This window comes from Elaeis guineensis, chromosome 6 (genome assembly GCF_000442705.2).
Source record: "Elaeis guineensis isolate ETL-2024a chromosome 6, EG11, whole genome shotgun sequence".
Lineage (NCBI taxonomy): Eukaryota > Viridiplantae > Streptophyta > Magnoliopsida > Arecales > Arecaceae > Elaeis > Elaeis guineensis.
Genome location: NC_025998.2, coordinates 130,680,781 through 130,700,807, shown reverse-complemented (window position 1 = coordinate 130,700,807; position 20,027 = coordinate 130,680,781). Strand labels below are relative to the sequence as shown.

The window sequence follows — 20,027 nt, the reverse complement described above, 5'->3', positions numbered from 1 at the left end:
CAACTGCAAGCAGACTCCGTCCGGACTCCTACGGGAGCCGGACTCCATCACCAACTCCAACCGCTGGTAAGCTTCGTCCGGACTCTTACGGGAGCCGGACTTCGCCCCTGACTTTAATTGCAGGAAGACTCCGCCCAGACCCCTACGGGAGCCGGGCCTCGTCCCCGACTCCGGCTGCAGACAGACCTCGTCCGGACTCCTACGGGAGCCGGACTCCGCCCACAACTCCGACCGCAAGCAGACTCCGTCCGGACTCCTACGGGAGCCGGGCTCCGTCACCAACTTCAACCGCTGGTAAGCTTCATCCGGACTCCTATGGGAGCCGGACTTCGCCCCTGACTTTAATTGCAGGAAGACTCCGCCCGGACCCCTACGGGAGCCGGGCCTCGTCCCCGACTCCGGCTGCAGACAGACCTCGTCCGGACTCCTACGGGAGCCGGACTCCGCCCACAACTCCGACCGCAAGCAGACTCCATCCGGACTCCTACGGGAGCCGGGCTCCGTCACCAACTTCAACCGCTGGTAAGCTTCATCCGGACTCCTACGGGAGCCGGACTTCACCCCTGACTTTAATTGCAGGAAGACTCCGCCCGGACCCCTACGGGAGCTGGGTCTCGTCCCCGACTCCGGCTGCAGACAGACCTCGTCCGGACTCCTACGGGAGCCGGACTCCGCCCATAACTCCGACCGCAAGCAGACTCCGCCCGGACTCCTACGGGAGCCGGGCTCCGTCACCAACTCCAACGGCAAGGAAGACTCCGCCCGGACTCCTACGGGAGCCGGGCTCGTCTCCAACTCCGACTGCAAGGAAGACTCCGCCCGGACTCCTACGGGAGCCGGGCTCCGTCACCAGCTTCAACTGCAAGCAGACTCCGTCCGGACTCCTACGGGAGCCGGGCTCCGTCACCAACTTCAACCGCTGGTAAGCTTCGTCCGGACTCCTACAGGAGCCGGACTTCGCCCCTGACTTTAATTGCAGGAAGACTCCGCCCGGACCCCTACGGGAGCCGGGCCTCGTCCCCGACTCCGGCTGCAGACAGACCCCGTCCGGACTCCTACGGGAGCCGGACTCCGCCCACAACTCCGACCGCAAGCAGACTCCGCCCGGACTCCTACAGGAGACGGGCTCCGTCACCAACTTCAACCGCTGGTAAGCTTCGTCCGGACTCCTACGGGAGCCGGACTTCGCCCCTGACTTTAATTGCAGGAAGACTCCGCCCGGACCCCTACGGGAGCCGGGCCTCGTCCCTGACTCCGGCTAAAGGAAGACTTCGTCCGGACTCTTACGGGAGCCGGATTCTGGGCTCCTCTCAAATGGATAGCTAACCACCCCTCGCCGCCAGACACTCCAGCCGAACTTCAGCCGACAGGTCTGCACTCCCTGGCGTGACGCAGCAACGGCCATGATCCTGCTCCACTTCCTGCGACGGATTCCGCGCGGCTCCATTACTCCCTGGCAGACCGCTATGATGCCCACGATCCTGCTCCACTTCCTGCGACGGATACCGCGCGATTCTTCCATCCTCTGGCAAGTCGCGACAACGGACGTCGCTCCACTTCCTGCGGCAGACTCCACGTGGCGCGCTTCGGTGATAGCCACGGGTCTACTCCACTACTCTTCACAACAAACTCTATCTGACCCTGGGCAGCCCACGACCAGACGTTTACAAACATCGCTATCAGTCTGTTGCTCCCTCCGCCTATAAAAGGGGGAGCCCCAGATACGTTAGGTTCTAAGCTCTCATTTTTACCTAGAAACTCTGCTAAAATTTTCGTTCGAGCACTCCATTCTTGTTGAGGCAGAGAACTGACTTGAACGTCGGAGGGTCTTGCCGGAGCAACCCCACCTCCGGTTGAGACTTCTTTTGCAGGTTCCGACGGCGACCGCGACTCCCTCGACTCCAGCTTCTCCGACGCAGGCGGATTTTTGCACCAACAGGATTGGCGCTAGAAGGAGGGCACTGAACCTTCGCGGTACCCTTGTTCTTAAATGAGCGCTCAACGGGACCGCCTCCGGGCATCTTTTCCGACGTCCTCTCCTCCTTCCTCCACTTGATCTTTGCTCGATGCCTCTCCGCAAGGCATCTACGCGACGATCCACGACCTCCGCGGTCAGATCTCAGGCTCCGGTCTCACCTCCTGTTTCCCAACCTCCTCCTCCTCCTCCAGCGACGGCGGTCGGTGCGGAGCAGTTTGACCTGCTAGCGCAGCAGGTCAGAGGCCTCACTGAAGCTGTGCAGGCCATGCAGCAACAGCAGCAGCCACAGGCATCAGTGCACCTGGAAAGGGTGTCACCGGAACACCAGAATCTGACGGTGGGGCGGGCCACTTGGACCAGCCGTCCCGTCTTTCCTGGGAAGACGAACCCGAGGGTGGAGAGCCCTCAATCGGACCATGACTCCACCCCTAAAAGATCCCTGCCCCCATTCTGCCAGAGGACCCTCGAGACCCGAAGTCGAGAGGATTTCCTGGACCGGAGACTCCAAGAGATGAACCTGCGGATCGAAGAACTCCGCCACGCTCCCCCCGCTTATGGTGAGGATATTTGCACTGACCCTCCATTTTCTCAAATGATCATGCAGGAACCGATCCCGCCAAACTTCAAGCTCCCCCAGTTCGAAAGCTACGACGGGACTTCGGACCCGGTTGATCATCTGGAAGCCTTCCGGACGATGATGCTGCTTCATGGCGCTCTCGACGCCATTCTATGCCGAGCCTTCCCATCCACCTTGAAGGGAGCGGCGAGAAACTGGTACTCGACGCTGAAGCCGGGTACCATCTTTTCTTTTGATCAGATGAGCCACCAATTCGTGGCCCATTTTGTCAGCAGCCGGCGCCCCCGGAAGGGTTCAAAGTCCCTCATCAATATCAAGCAGAGGGAAGGGGAGTCCATTCGGGCCTACATCAACCGCTTCAACGTCGCAGCGCTGGAGGTCCAAAATTTGGACCAATCAGTCGCAATGGCCGCTCTGAAGGGCGGCCTTCAGAAGAATGACCTTTTGTTTTCCCTAGAGAAAAGTACTCCAGAATTTTGCTGATTTGTTGGCTCGGGCTGAAGGGTACACTCGAGCGGAAGAAGCCTTCAAAATGAAGGATGAGGAAACTGCGAGAGAGCGGCAGGCGGGAGACTCGAGTAAGCCCGCAGTCGAAAAAAGGTCGAGAGAAGCTCGACCGCGTTCTCGATCCCCTCCTGGGCACAAGTGTGCCCATACTCCGCCTCGGGTACACAGACAGAGAAGTCCGGACCGCGGGGTTTGGCGGAGTTCTCCACCGAAAAGATTCTGCAACTACGCCCCCCTCAATGCTTCGAAGGCTCAGGTACTGATGGAGGTCAGGGAGCAGCTCCCTAGGTCAGAGAGGATGCGCACACACCCTAGAAAGCGCAACCCCAACAAGTTCTATCTCTATCACCGCGACCACGGCCACGACACGGAGGAATGCATCCAGCTCTGAGACGAGATCGAGGAGCTCATTCGGCGAGGTCGACTCGACAGATTCATCCGACGCCGGCCTGAGGGTAGAGAAGATCGACCAAGGGCCCTGCCGCAACCTGAACCGCCAAGGAGGGAGGAGTACCCGGAGATCGGCCTCCAATTGGGACCATCGACTCCATCGCCGGAGGGCCTCAAGGAGGAGCAGACCTTCCACGACCATGGAACTCGAGAAACCTGTAAATGTATCGCTTACGACTTTGCCCTGAATCTAAATTTCTTTCGACTTCGCATGCTCCTCCCATTTGAAATGGATTTGTTACGACTGGGATAACCCCTTCAAACAATTAAAACAAGGTTATGTTAGGAACGGAAGGAGAACCTCATCCTAACATAACTAAAATGAAAGTCCGATTATCTTGAGATCGGATTGGGGGAGAGGCCTCACAACGCCCTAATGCGCCCCCACAGTCATGTCAGGAACAAGAGGAGAACCTCGTCCTGACATGAGCAAAGTCAAAGGTCCGATTCTTTTAGACCGGATGGGGGGAAAGGCCTTACAATGCCTAATGCGCCCCCACAGCCATGTCAAGAACAGGAGGAGAACCTCGTCCTGACATGAGCAAAGTCAAAGGCCCGGTTCTTTTAGACCGGATGGGGGAGAGGCCTTACAACGCCCTAATGTGCCCCCACAGCCATGTCCGGAACAGGAGGAGAACCTCGTCCTGACATGAGCAAAGTCAAAGGCCCGATTCTTTTAGACCGGATAGGGGGAGAGGCCTTACAACGCCCTAATGTGCCCCACAGCCATGTCAGAAACAGGAGGAGAACCTCGTCCTGACATGAGCAAAGTCAAAGGCCCGGTTCTTTTAGACCGGATGGGGGGAGAGGCCTTGCAACACTCTAATGTGCCCCCACGGTCATGTCGGAAACTGGAGGAGAACCTCGTCCTGACATGAGCAAAGTCGAAGGCCCGATTCTTCTAGACCGGATGGGGGGAGACCCTTGCGATGGTCCTTATGTGCCCCCGCGCCCCCGTTGGGAATAGGAGGAGAACCTCGTCCTGACGGCGATGAAACCCAGCCGCCCAACAAGATCGAATGAAGGAGAAAGGCTCCTCAGCGGCACCTTCATACTTCTACGCAACCCCGCAAAAAGCAAGGGGAGGGCCCTCACTCTGAAAAGAGGAGGAAAATTAAAAAGAAAGAGCGACGAACTACGACGGAAACAGATGAAGGACAAACTACGCCAAAGACGTAAGAAACCCCGTCTCAACAAAGACAGGAAGTTCCTACCAAACACCCCCGACCTCTAAGAAGGCTCTGGACACGGGTCAAGAAGACGGCGGCACCTCCGAGGTAGTGCGGAGTTCAGACCACCAAGGAAAGCAAACCAGCGCATCGACGACTGGGCACCTCCAAACGACGCCAACATCGGACAAGTCGAACGACAAGAGAAATCCGACGGACAACAATTTAATACAATATGCAGACGAGGTAACACAAAATCTCCTTTTCATTCCATTTGCGAAATATACACCACAAAGCCCAGAAGGCCAAAGGAAGAAAAGCAAAGCGACAAAATCGAGACAAAACAGCAAAAGAGAAAATGTATACATGAAAAGATGGAAGGCCAAGAAGAGCCCTAGGGAAGCTCTGCTCCTTCCGACCTAGAATTATCTACTCCACCCCTATCCAGGACTGCCTCAGATTCTCAACTTCTTTTTCTAGCTCTCCCTTTTTCAGCAGCGCATCCTGGAGCGCTCGACGAAGTCGCTGGCTTTCGGCCTCCGCCTCTCGACGCCTCTTTCTCAGGACCTCAGACTCCGCCTCCGCGTCCGTGACGGCCCGCTGCTCGTACGCCAGTTGGATCTTCAGTTGCTGCAGCTCAGCCATCCTTTCCTCGAGGGCGACAGAAATCCCTTCAACGGTTCCTCTTAGGGACTGGAGTTCATCAGAATCCCGAGCAGAAGTAAGCTGAGCCCTGTCAGCCAGCTGCCTCTGGAGACGGGCGACTTCGTCGGCCGCCACCCTGAGTCTCCCTTTATACTCGTCCACCTGCCTACACCAACCGGCCCGATGCACGTCGTAGCTCACCTCGACGTCCTGAAGCTGCTGCTGAAGGTCGGAGACCTTCTTCGACCACTCCCGGTCGCCGTCGGCCCGGGCCAAGAGCCGGGACGAGCTCCCTTCCAGCTGACCGATCCTCTCCTTCGCAGCCGACAGTTCCACCCGGAGAGCACTAATCTTGACAGCTTGAGCCCAAATTCGGTCGCTGGCGCTCTTCTTGCATTCCTCAAGCTCCTTCGCGAAGTCCGCCTTCCTCCGGCTATACTCCATGATCCCCTTCACGTGGAGATTCCGAAAGCGGGTGGCCTCTGCGGTGGCTTCAGAATGACCCTCTCTCAATCTGCGAAGCTCGCCTTCCATCTTCTTTGACTTCTTTGTCAAGTGAAGAACTTCCTTCTTCAACCGCTGGATCGTCGACTTCAGCGGGATCCCCAGGGGCAGGAGAAGTGCTTCGGCAGGGCACTGCCGTTGGGAGACAAAAATGTCAAGACGCGTCTCATCACAGAAAGAAAAGCAGAGAGAAGAAAGGGAGGGAGAAGCCATCCACGCCAAGAAATTCAACTTTATTGATTGGATGATTCTTGAAGACAAAAAGAAAAAGAAAAATTACGGTAAAATAAAAATACAAGGTCGGAGGTCTCAGACCTCAGAGGCAGGAGTTGGAGAGCTCGACGTTCCTGGAAGGGGGGCTGCGGCAGCAGTGGTAGCGGGAGAGGGACCGGCCTCGTCTTCAGACCCCTCACCCAGGAAGCTGAGGTCGAGCTCCGAAAATTTTCTGACCACCTTCTCCTGGCAGAGCTCGAACCCCTTGATGAACGCCTCCTGACCGAATTGGACATTCAGGTCCCTCATCTCCACGGAGGTCTTGAACTCCTCTACCGCAAGAACCCTGACCTCCGAGACCAGGACTGGAAATCTGCTCAGCCAAATTGGCGACCTCGGCCTCCGCCTTTCTCACCGTCTCCTCCAAGGTCCGCTTCTCCTCCTCTTAGGCTTGTTTCTCTCTTTCCAGGACCTTTTGGAGGGCGACTACTTCGGCTGCCTTTTCTTTGAAGCGAGCGACCTCGGCCCGGCAGCGCTCTTCCACCTGGACGGCGTCCCTCCTCGCCCGGTTCGTCGCCTCGATATTGGCGAGGAGTTGGTGCCCAATCTGCAAGGACGACAAGGGGATCAGAACAAGGGTCGAATAGCCGGTTAAATGAAGATTTGTTTACCTCGAAAGACCCTAGGGAGTCCTAAACCCATTGCTCAGGATCGGCGCGGTCGATCCTCTCGACGACATCAGGCAGGATGCAGCCGTCGATCAACCGCCTGATCAAGTCCCTGTCATTGAAGGGATTCTCCGGCTCCTCTTCGGAACCGAGGGACTCGTCAGCGGCGGCTCGACGGCTACTCACCCTGCGGGCCACCGACTTCCTTCTCTTCCCCCTCTCGACTACGGGCGCCTCCATGGAGCGGACCCCCGAAACGGGAGCCCCAGTCGGCGGACTCCTCGAGGAGGCCCGGGGGCTGTAGGTTCGACGTCCGAGGGAATGTCGATCGCTGGAGCCGCCTGGACGGATGCGACCAAGCTCGACTCCTCCGCCCTGGCCCTCTTTGCCGATCCGGAGGCCGCGGCACCCTTTCTTTTGTGGGCTCTGAGGCCCCTAGCAAGCATCCGCGCTGCTTCGGCGTCCATTCCTTAAAAAAAAAAATCAATCAAGAGTCAGAAATCAATAATGGGGTGAAAAAGGAAGGAGTGGCACAAAAAAAAAAGAGAGAAGGAAGAAGAGAGAAGAAAAAGAAAAAAAGAAAAAGGACAGAAGAAAAGAAGAGAAAAGAAAAGATGAAGTACTCGCAGGATCCTGGGGGCTCAAGCCGACGTTGAACAAAAATTGCTCCCTCAGAAGGTTGGGAAAGGAAAGAGCGGAATAGGCGAGAAGCTTCCGAGCAGCCTGGAGGTCGTCCTCCCCCAGGCTGGGGGCCCGGCGGACAGAATCCCTCAGAGAGCCCCAAGGGGGCAGGCCCAGCCTCAGGGTCGGGCAGTGGACGAAGAGGTATTTTTCCTTCCAATTGTGGATCGAAGAGGGGGCACCTTTCAGCAACCCCTTCTTGCCGAACTGAGGAGAGAAATACCACCAGTCCTTCGTCGAAGGATGACGCTTGAAGGTATAGAAATGCCTAAACAGAGAGAGGGACGGCTGGACCTCGACTACGTGGCAAAGGGAGAGAAACCCTATCAAAAAGCTAAAAGAATTCGAAGCAACTGAAGCCAAAGAGATATCTAAGAAGCGGAAGAGGGCGACAACAAAGGACGGAAGCGGAAGCCGGAGTCCGACACGGAACGCCTCCTGATACAGGCAAAAGCGACCGGATGGAGGAGTGCTAGCCCGGTCGGAGGGGCCGGGAAGCTCCAGGTCATACTCCGGAGGAACTCTGTACGGAACCCTTATCAGCAGGAGTTCATTCGGAGTCAAGGAGCAGGGAATGGCACCCGGTGCAAAAATCGAATGAGACCCCGCCCCAGGTACGGGTTCATCTACAGAACGGGAGACCTGGGGGGTTGAGGCGGAAGAACTCCCGGAACCGCCGGAAGTGGAAGTACCGGAAGATATTTCGAATACCTTCAAATGAAGATCCTGATGATCCCGAAGAAAACGGGCAGGACAAAGGGCGAGAGATCACAGGAGGCTGACTCAGAGGAATACAAAAAAAAAAAAAGGCAAAGAAAGAGCCCTTAAGTGGCGGGAAGAAAGACGAAGGTTCTGGGACTAACCTAGATCGCTCTGAGGGATGCAAAGGGGTGAGGACAGGGACGACTCGAAGGACGCCTATGGCCCAAGAAGACGCCAAGAGAAACAGGGCTCTCGAAGAAAGGGCAGATACCACTAGAATTCTGAAGCGGAATAGGGCCCCTAAAGGCGGAAGGACGGGTTTAAATAGACCCTGGGATCCGGTGCCATAATGATCGCGAATCCCCCCAGGCCGGCCCACGCTCGACACGTGTCCCACTCACCACGGCAGGCGGCTGAAAGCGGCTGACGGTTGGCAGGGCCATTATTGCGCCGTACCTGGGCCAGTGTACCAGCGAGAATTTCGAAGGATCCTTTCATATCGCCCTGATTCGAAAAGACTCCAGCACGCGCATATTTAATGCCAAAATATCTGAAGGCGATCGTACACAGAGCTCAAGGGGACAACTTCGGCTGTGCAAACCTCTCTGTACTTCATTCGAAATTCAAACTCGGAAGTAGGGGGATTGGTGTTGGGTATAAAATACCCTCAGCCGAAGTTCTCAACGGGATTGACCCTCACGGGCTCGTCTCCAACTCCGACTGCAAGGAAGACTCCACCCGGACTCCTACGGGAGCCGGGCTCCGTCACCAGCTTCAACTGCAAGCAGACTCCGCCCGGACTCCTACGGGAGCCGGGCTCTGTCACCAACTTCAACCGCTGGTAAGCTTCGTCCGGACTCCTACGGGAGCCGGACTTCGCCCCTGACTTTAATTGCAGGAAGACTCCGCCCGGACCCCTACGGGAGCCGGACCTCGTCCCCGACTCCGGCTGCAGACAGACCTCGTCCGGACTCCTACGGGAGCCGAACTCCACCCACAACTCCGACCGCAAGCAGACTCCACCCGGACTCCTACGGGAGCCGGGCTCCGTCACCAACTTCAACCGCTGGTAAGCTTCGTCCGGACTCCTACGGGAGCCGGACTTCGCCCCTGACTTTAATTGCAGGAAGACTCCGCCCGGACCCCTATGGGAGCCGGGCCTCATCTCCGACTCCGGCTGCAGACAGACCTCGTCCGGACTCCTACGGGAGCCGGACTCCGCCACAACTCCGACCGCAAGCAGACTCCGCCCGGACTCCTACGGGAGCCGGGCTCCGTCACCAACTCCAACGGCAAGGAAGACTCCGCCCGGACTCCTACGGGAGCCGGCCTCATCTCCAACTCCACTGCAAGGAAGACTCCACCCGGACTCCTACGGGAGCCGGGCTCCGTCACCAGCTTCAACTGCAAGCAGACTCCGCCCGGACTCCTACGGGAGCCGGGCTCCGTCACCAACTTCAACCGCTGGTAAGCTTCGTCCGGACTCCTACGGGAGCCGGACTTCGCCCCTGACTTTAATTGCAGGAAGACTCCGCCCGGACCCTTACGGGAGCCGGGCCTCGTCCCCGACTCCGGCTGCAGACAGACCTCGTCCGGACTCCTACGGAAGCCGGACTCCGCCCACAACTCCGACCGCAAGCAGACTCCGCCCGGACTCCTACGGGAGCCGGGCTCCGTCACCAACTTCAACCGCTGGTAAGCTTCGTCCGGACTCCTACGGGAGCCAGACTTCGCCCCTGACTTTAATTGCAGGAAGACTCCGTCCGGACCCCTATGGGAGCCGGGCCTCTTCCCCGACTCCGGCTGCAGACAGACCTCGTCCGGACTCCTACGGGAGCCGGACTCCGCCCACAACTCCGACCGCAAGCAGACTCCGCCCGGACTCCTACGGGAGCCGGGCTCCGTCACCAACTTCAACCGCTGGTAAGCTTCGTCCGGACTCCTACGGGAGCCGAACTTCGCCCCTGACTTTAATTGCAGGAAGACTCCGCCCGGACCCCTACGGGAGCCGGGCCTCATCCCCGACTCCGGCTGCAGACAGACCTCGTCCGGACTCCTACGGGAGCCGGACTCTGCCCACAACTCTGACCGCAAGCAGACTCCGCCCGGACTCCTACGGGAGCCGGGCTCCGTCACCAACTCCAACGACAAGGAAGACTCCGTCCGGACTCCTACGGGAGCCGGGCTCGTCTCCAACTCCGACTGCAAGGAAGACTCCGTCCGGACTCCTACGGGAGCCGGGCTCCGTCACCAGCTTCAACTGCAAGCAGACTCCGTCCGGACTCCTACGAGAGCCGGGCTCCGTCACCAACTTCAACCGCTGGTCAGCTTCGTCCGGACTCCTATGGGAGCCGGACTTCGCCCCTGACTTTAATTACAGGAAGACTCCGCCCGGACCCTTACGGGAGCCGGGTCTCATCCCCGACTCCGGCTGCAGACAGACCTCGTCCGGACTCCTACGGGAGCCGGACTCCGCCCACAACTCCGACCGCAAGCAGACTCCGCCCGGACTCCTAAAGGAGACGGGCTCCGTCACCAACTTCAACCGCTGGTAAGCTTCGTCCGGACTCCTACGGGAGCCGGACTTCGCCCCTGACTTTAATTGCAGGAAGACTCCGCCCGGACCCCTACGGGAGCCGGGCCTCGTCCCTGACTCCGGCTAAAGGAAGACTTCGTCCGGACTCTTACGGGAGCCGGATTCTGGGCTCCTCTCAAATGGATAGTTAACCATCCCTCGCCGCCAGACACTCCAGCCGAACTTCAGCCGACAGGTCTGCACTCCCTGGCGTGACGCAGCAACGGCCACGATCCTACTCCACTTCCTGCGACGGATTCCACGCGGCTCCATTACTCCCTGGCAGACCGCTATGATGCCCACGATCCTGCTCCACTTCCTGCGACGGATACCGCGCGATTCTTCTATCCTCTGGCAAGTCGCGACAACGGACGTCGCTCCACTTCCTACGGCAGACTCCACGTGGCGCGCTTCGGTGATAGCCACCGGTCTACTCCACTACTCTTCGCAACAAAGTCCACCTGATCCTGGACAGCCCACGACCAGACGGTTACAAATATCGCTATCAGTCTGTTGCTCCCTCCGCCTATAAAAGGGGGAGCCCCAGATACGTTAGGCTCTAAGCTCTCATTTTTACCTAGAAACTCTGCTAAAATTTCCGTTCGAGCATTACATTCTTGTTGAGGCAGAGAACTGACTTAAGCGTCGGAGGATCTTACCGGAGCAACCCCACCTCCGGTTGAGACTTCTTTTGCAGGTCCCGACGGCGACCGCGACTCCCTCGACTCCAGCTTCTCCGACGCAGGTGGATTTTTGCACCAACACCTACCATTCCATTGTGGTCAATTTTTATAATTTTTTAAATAACCATTGAAGCCTTTGCTCTTTCAAGATCTAAAAGTGTATCCTTATTTTCTATGTCCACGTTTGTCATGTCAATTCAGTTTGATATCCATTTAGGTATTGCAAATGGCATACAAGAGTATGCATATCAAGTATCATATGACTTCTACAAAGGCTTATCACATATGTTGGACAAAAACAAAAAAACATCACACCATTAAGGATTCAACTTAAATAAAGTAACTTTGGTTGTGGACAAGCACGATTCTCCTAATTGAATTTTTGAACATAGAAGCAAATTAAGGCCCAGCTCGATCCATTTACATGTCGGGTTGGGTTGAATAATAAGGTTGTTAAGTCATGACTTCAGATACGGTGTAGACAAAAATGAGAATGTAGTTCTCATATATTTATTTTATCGATTGAAACTAAAGAACTTTTATCGGATTCTCCCTGTTGCTCGATTGCAAAGGGTACAAACAAATGTAACCAAAAAATTAAATGAAAAGTAGTTGAATGGATGACTTTTAAGGGGAAATATTGGATACAAGAACTTCGATTACCAGAGTTAAAGAGAGTACAGCGGTTTATCTTAGCAAATTCTAGAGGTAAAACAATACAAATAACAAAAATGTGCAACTGTACGCTCTAAAAAATGGATGCCCAGATCAATGTTCTTCGATTTCATGAAAACAGCAAATTCGCAGCCATCAGAAAACTAGAATTTTTGGGATTAAAGAACCTACACGCACTGACTAGCTGCAAAATCTTTTCGTCATAAAAACTTAACATAAGTTTCCCTCAAAACACACTTAAGATAATTTGTATGTTGCCTTTAAGCAACTCTTTTTTTCACCTTTTCTCCTGCTTTCCATTTATTTTATGTATCCAGAGAATTAATTTTCACACTGACAAGCTGGCTTTGAAATAAAGTTGTCACATTAAAATACTAATATTCTGTAATCATTAACCTTAACTTTTATGGATGATCAATGCCGGACTCGGCTAGAATCCAATTATCCAAGCTTATAAAGTCAAATCCGACATCCGGATACTGTCCATAACTCATTTCAGACATAAGACAGCCCCATCCGCACGTAAGGTGGTATCCGCTTTGGATGTCCCCATGGAATCTCCGTATGGCTTTATCCCTGTGGATCGCTTTGCGGATCAAAAGACACCTCACAAAAGACTGAAGGATTTTTCAAGCCTTATAAGACGAAGTGGTCTGACTAAACAGCCGATGTGGGACTAAAAAATCCGCACTCCTTCCGCAACAATGGCCCCTCCAGTTATGGGACCGAGCCTGTTGGAGTAAGACCTACATAGGCCACCAATATTGTGGTCCAATCAACCAGGCTCATAAGATCAGATTCGGCTCTCGGAAACCTCTATAGTCCGTTTCCGATGTAAGACGACCCCACCCGCATATGAGGTATTGTCCGTTTTGGACGTCCCTATAGAATCTCCGTACGGTTTTATCTCCGTAGGCCGCTTTACAGGCCAAAAGACGTCTCACAAGGAACTGGATGATTTCTCAAATCTTATAAGACGAGATGGCCTAACTGAATAGCCGATGTGAAACTAAAGAGTCCGCACTCCCTCCGCAACCGTTTCCATCAACATCCATTACCAAAGATTTCCCGCAAATGTTGTGGCTTTGAACTTCTATCCTCCTTTCTATGTTTATAGTAATCCATTAATCAAGAGCAAACCTAGTAACCAAGCACATTGCCCCAACTGCACCATCAATTATTAGAAGAATCTAAGTCTTAAAGCAGCTTTGCATAAATTATAAAAGGACCGAAAATAAATAAAGAAAAAACAAATCTAGAATACCTAAATTTCCATTGTTTAAAAACTATCCAGAAGTTTTCACGATTTTAAATATGTATATTCTATATCATGATTCCAGAAAAATCTACATTTCTTCTTATTGAACACATTTGATCTGTATGGTACAATACTTTATTGTTATAAACAATAAACTAAGCCATAAACATGTCCAGCTCTGAACATCCAAATCGCATCCACGCCCATGAGATCTTAGCATTCCAGAGGAGGCCCATGCTACAGGAAAATCTAACTGTGGGGACAAAAGAGGTCTTGTCGCCAGTTAAGTAAGCTTCGGTTAAAAGCCCAGGTAGTTTAGCATCATCCTGAGTTGATTGGAAATGGAATTGCCTGGCAGATTACCTTGACAAATTGACAATGCGTTTAATCATCGAGAGACAAACGATGTAGCGACCACCTTAAAAAAATCCCTTACAATATGAGGGAGGAGATTGAATAGTTGACTTTGTTGAAGCCTCAAGCTTATAACTAACCGAGAATATGTTATCATTTATAAAAGCCCTAACAAAAAGCTCTAGGATCAAGGGCTTCTAAGAGGGCTTTGTTTTGTGGCAGGTTACAACAAAGAGCGTGATTTGTATCATGCCTTTAACCAAATCAAGAAAAATTTATTCAGTAAGCCAGGCCCCCAGCCAAAGCAGACTCCTCTGCCCCTAGCCCTAATCTACCTCATCAAGGAGGCTATAAACATAGGAGAGAGACTCATTACATTATTGATGAAGCTTCAATGCATCACTTATAAACTAAATTTTATTTTGAGATGCACAAAAACTTCTATTTAAATCACAGCCCACTCCTGACTCATGTAAAGAAACATGACCACAAAATCATGACCTGACTAAGATGTCTTTATTTTGTGGCAAGTTACAACAAAGAGCGTGATTTGCATCATGCCTTTATCCAAATCAAGAAAAATTTATTCACAGCCATAGCCGACTCCTCTGTCCCTGGTCCCAACCTACTTCATCAAGTAGGCTATAAACATTGGAGAGATACTCATTATGTAATTTGATGATGCTTCAATACATCACCTATAAATGAAATTTTGTTTTGACATGCACAAAAACTCCTATTTAAAGCGCCCATTCTTATTGAAACTAAAAACACTGACATCAACACAATGCACTCCCGATCTACGCTTAAACCACAATCCAATCTATGCTAATATTTCCATATTAGGTCTATGCCACCATCATCAAATAAGCCTACTATATCCAAGAATCATTCAGCAGTAATACATTGAAATCCTAAAACTCAAACTCGACAAAGTTAAAACCCCACTACAATCCCATAATATGTTCCATCTGACACCTTATTGTCCCCCTTCTACCCAACCTCATTGAAAAAATGTCAAACCAAGTTTCACGCTCATAACACACAACATACATGACTAAAGAAACATGACTACAAAGAAATGACCTGGCTTTCAAATTAACCATCTTGTTGAGTTTTACTCAGTTTAACTAGCTAATATTGCATGGTTAAGATTCAGCTTGAGCATGTAAAATTGTTTGAGATACAGTATATGATTTACGAAAAATAAAACTTGAGCATTTATTAACACATGAAACAATCAATGTTCATTATTATTAAACATGACTACTAAACCCCTTTTTTCTTTCTTGTAAAAGAAAAAAAAACCTTTCTTTTCTCACTAAAACTCTTAGAAACTTCATTTGTTATATTCTCCAGAATTACTTACCCGTCCCCCTCCTCCCCCTAACTCTCTTCTCCATAGTGGCCCTTGGGCCATGTAAAAGGAAAAGAGCAAGATAAGTGTTCTATCACTCGTCAAGGATTTGTTGGGTTAACTTAGTAGTTGTTAAATGGCATAGAAGCATGGTGATCTATAGCAGCCCAAGTAGTCATTCTCTCCATTATGGCTAACTCTGTGCTTCGATCTCGTACAATTCCACATGAAGTCCAAAAAGGATGACGTCTCTTCGACCTCAGCATAGAGACATTATTCTATGTTCCCCACCTCAATAATAGACAGGACATGCATAAACAAGACAGTTCAACTGCCTCGGTTTCCTCCGATAATCACCACATACTAATCTAGAACTAAAGTGATAATATTCAGTTATACCAAAAGAATCACGCTAAGCTAAGTAGCATATACACATTCATAATACTTACTAAAACATGCATAATACTAACTGAACTTTGGATCAGACATCAAATTTCTTTTCTTTTCTTTTTTTGTGAAAAAAAAAAAAAGAGCAATACTGCAAAGTAGAAAACCAACTAGGTAGCAAAATTGTAAAATTAAATAGAAAACTAAGTGCCAATAAAAATAAATCATCAAGACAACCTCAGATGGGTTCAAGGTTGACAACTAACTAGTAAGAGACATGCAAGTAGTCAAGCAGACCTAAGTCTTGCTTTGAGTTTCTGACTTCGATGGGATGGTGATAGGAAAAAGCTTAGTGAAAAAACAATCACCACCAGAGTGTTTCTTCAAATGGGTGAAGGTGGAGGTCTTGCTTTAAGGCCTTCCTGAATACCTTTCTTAAACAGGTAAAAGATGCAAACTTTTCCTGAATACCTGTGGTTCCCTCTCTCTCCCTCCCCCTTTCTCTCCCTCCCTCCCTCCCTCTCCCTCCCCCTTTCTATGTGTGTGCCTGTCTGTTTGCATCGTGGTCTTAAGAACAATTAAGAGAACCACAGGTATCAGCCAATAGATGGCAGATGTCAGCACACCGAAGGACACAACTAATATACTGGAGCTAAGTTGAACCATCTCAGAAAGTAACAAACATGAGATGAGAATGTTCCAAGGATAAGCTGTGTTTGACAAGGGGTCACTTATCATCATTCTGCTCTCCAGCTAGTATAAGATTTGTCAAATCGATGAGGAAAAAAAAATCTTAATTCTTGCATGACATGTGTCCTGAACTTGCAGCATGGGAAGCAAGAAATAGTAATAGAGGAAGATGAGACATGGTTTAGTTCAAAAAGATTCAAGGGAGTTGTTGAGTTAAAACAGTGCAGCAATGACCACTCTTTCAATCAACATATGCACTAAATACTTCAATCTCCAATAATTAACAGTTCAGAATGAGTACCTGCAAGCCTCCATAAAGGAATGCAAAGGTAAGATGACGTTGAATCAACTGGACTCTCTGGTCTCATTTGAAGTTGCACATTAGTGAGAATGCCTCTTCTGACAAACTCTGAAACAGGTTATGAGATCAAACACCATATGCTCTACTCATGCACAAAGTTGGAAATTCAGTATATGGATATAAATGGCGCCACATTAATGCATACAAAACTAACTCATAAACAGTAAAAAGCTAATAATGAAATTAAGATTAAAAAAAGTAGTTGTTTTACATGTATCCTGAGCAATTAATTGACATTACATTGATCTTATCGTGTCGTCATTTCTGCTTCATGCAGTATCCTGAATCCATATCCTCACAGTTCTATCATTATCAAGACCAGCAGAAGCAATTTTGTTCTCAGCAGGATGACAGGATACTGAAATAACAGTGTCTGTATGGCCTTCCAATTTTTGAACCATATTTTTGCTTTGCAGATCCCATAAATACACACAATTATCTTCTGACCCACTGACGATGTATTTACCATTTGTAACAGAAAATGTGGATGTGATGCAGTATGTTCTGTTGACATGGCCAGTGTATATCTTTAAAAACTTCCCTGTGGAGTAGTTCCATAGCTTCTGCAAGGTGGTGAAAAAAGATGCAGTTAGGCCTCGAAAAGGAGGAGAAAGAATACAACATAGTGATATGACTTATGAACAAACACATAAATGTAAATATTAATAAATTGAGCATACAAGTAGAACATGAAAAAGGAATATGAGAGGAGGTAAAGATATATTTTATGAAAAGAAAAATCTAATATATGCATGGTAGATGACTGCCCATCATTATAAAATAATTTAGGTTTCATCTTGAATCTTCTTTGAACAGATTAGCTGAGAGAAAAGGCAATTTCCAATTAACTTGATTGACATCACCGTTTTCAGGAGGCTATATACAAAATGCAGTACATTGGAGCAGAGTTAAAAAAAGATAGGTGAAGAGGAGAACAGTAGTCAATAAATCTTGATTCATCAAAAAAAAAAAAAAAAAAGAGGAAAGAAAACCTAAAGACCTTTAGTTATCGTATATAGGTTTGCACTAAGACATGAGGTTCCTTAGCACACTCTCTGACATTTTATAGAGGATATCCATACAGTTCAACTGAATGCAGAAACCAGCTGGAGTTGAATGAGGAAATATTTATAGGACATGAAATAGAGAAAAATGCTTAACATGAATCGGTATGACTCTATAATCAATCTATGGTTGTTTATGAAGGAAGAACAGAAACACATCCATTGCGGTTTTCTCTTAATTATATTTGTTAGGCATCACCAGAGCAATATTAGAGCGCCATATTTGAGAGATGCTCTTATGAAATGAATTGTGGATATTAAAATATATACCAGAATCCCAGAAACCTAGAAATACCCTTCCTTCTTACTTGTTAAGATCTTGTCCTTTTTTGTCGAAGAAGCAACTAAATATGATTAACCTTTACCACAGCCTCCAAAACCTTTAAAGACCGGTCCACTACATTAGGGCTGAATCAAGGTGCCACCTAGGGGAAAAAAACAGAGGTAACCCTAAAACAAAGCTTTAAGCCTAGTGCATGTCACTTTTGGCTGAAATAACTGAAACTGACAAAGATTGTCAATTCTTGGTGAATCTGGTTAAAACTAGTGACAATGCAAGACCTCATAAACCATCCATAGGAAGGATAAAGAGGTAAATACCTAGCAAATAAAGGACACTGGCAACCCAAAAGAAGGTAGAATAAGGTGTAAGTGGGATAAAAAACCAATCCTAAGACCCGAAGTGCCAAGGCAGGCTAAAACATATAAATCCATAAACACATGAATCTACATAGAAAAAACCAATTAAATGATCAAAATAGGTAAAAGAGTGTGTAACATAATCTGCCACTAGAGAGACTTGTGACAAAACAGGCAATTGAATCAAACTGGACGTATATTGGACAAATTAAGATGAGGTTAAAAATACTCAGAAATGAAAGGTGCTAGAAGAGTCATAAATGCCAGCCCAAGTCAGGGAGAAGCCAAAGGCCAGAAAGGAACTTCCAGTTGCCCAGCTAATTAGACTAAAGTCAGCAATAATAATCCCATCCCCTATTCACCACCAATGCACTAGTTCATGCTTAAGAAACAACCCTCATTGATCAACTAGAAATTTAACAATAGATCAAGTGTCTCTTACATGTCAAATCACCATAAATTGGCAGGGCAGGGTCTCAATCTCTCTCCTCGCATCTATGGATATTCTCAACCAAATAGGGTGATTGCTTTTTTTTTTTTCTTTTTTTTTTTTTTTGGAATACATTAAAAGGTGACATCTAACCTTGTTTCAGTTAAGGCTTAAATCTGGAAGAGCAGGAACCAGGTGATTACTTTTCCCACAGTTAATATAATGACAAAGACAGGGTCCATCGGTCATACATACATACAGATATATGGAAATTCATCAATCAGAGGGATTGCACAGATTGGAATATTTATTGGCCTGATCAGAAAAGTATTGCAAAAAACCGATATTTCGGAAGCTATTCAAATTTCAAACAAGAGCACGCAACATTGCTAATTATAGGTTCGGCTTCTCGGATAATACACAGAAGAGCTAATAGTGTTCCAGTCTATGATAAAAAAACAATCCGTTTGGAACGAAAAGGCTAAAGCATGGAGAAATCAAAACACTTTTTGGACACCAAAAGACGGAATTCTGAGAACGAATTCTTCCCATTCTTTTTTATAAAAGCTTTAATTAAGCTAGATTTCAATGGATCAATCAACCAATCCGAGAGAGTAAATCTTACCAGGGTGTCATCGAGGGTGGCGACGAGGATGAACTTGCCATTGGGGGAGAACTTGGCGAAGGAGACGGCGGGGGTCTTGTCATCGATGAGGACCTTAAGGCAGGTCCCTTTAGCAGCATCCCAGATCTTGCATGACCCATCGTGGCTGCCGGAGACGATGATGGAGCCATCGCGGTTGAAGTGGACGGAAGTGACCGGGTCGTCGTGGGCCTCGATGGTGCGGACGCATCGGCCGGTCTTGACGTCCCAGAGGCGGATGGTCTCGTCAAAGGAGCCGGAGACGATGAGGTTGGACTGAGGGTTGAAATTGACACAGAAAACGAACGAGGAGTGGCCGCGGAGGACCTTGACGCACTCGCCGGCGGGGGAGCGGACGTCCCAGATGCGGACGGTGCGGTCGTCGGAGGCGGAGCAGACATAGTGGGAGTCGGAGGACCAGGCGACGTCGGAGACGCCCTCGGAATGGCCGGCGAGGGTTGCAAGGAGGGAAAGGGAGGAGGAGGACCAGACCATCACGGTCTTGTCGAGGGAGGCGGAAGCCAGGAGGCGGCCGTCGTTGGAGAACTTCACGCACGAGACGGCACGGGTGTGGGCGGGGAGGGTGCGGGCCAGGCGGTAGGGGCGGTAGGGGGGAGGCGGCGCCGTGGACGAGGGGGCGGACGACCCGCCGCCGCCGCCGGCCATCGGAACGCCGACGAGGGCACCGGTGGTGGGAGGCTGGGAATTCTAGGGGCCAGGGACTGGAGGGTGGGTTTAATAACCCTAAGATCGAAACCAGACCACAACCGACTCCAGAGCCAGGACTCCCAAAACATAGAGCACGGTGGGTGAGACC

General features: G+C 50.1%; 1 protein-coding gene across 2 annotated transcripts in view; it reads right to left on the bottom strand.

Moving 5' to 3' along the window:
• LOC105046504 (COMPASS-like H3K4 histone methylase component WDR5B) overlaps positions 1-20,027 on the bottom strand; it is a 24,496-nt gene extending 4,469 nt beyond the window's left edge. Inside the window, exons 1-3 of one of the 2 annotated variants that reach the window (XR_012142221.1) lie at positions 19,193-20,027; positions 16,675-16,997; positions 16,375-16,482 (exon numbers count right to left, since the gene is read on the bottom strand). Coding sequence is in view for 1 of the 2 variants with exons in the window: in XM_010925093.4 (XP_010923395.1) it covers positions 16,704-16,997; positions 19,193-19,876 (978 nt within the window). In the remaining variant the exon portion in view is untranslated. Of the gene's footprint in view, positions 1-16,374; positions 16,483-16,591; positions 16,998-19,192 lie in introns of those variants that run through there. The other variant, XM_010925093.4, reaches the window with a different exon arrangement.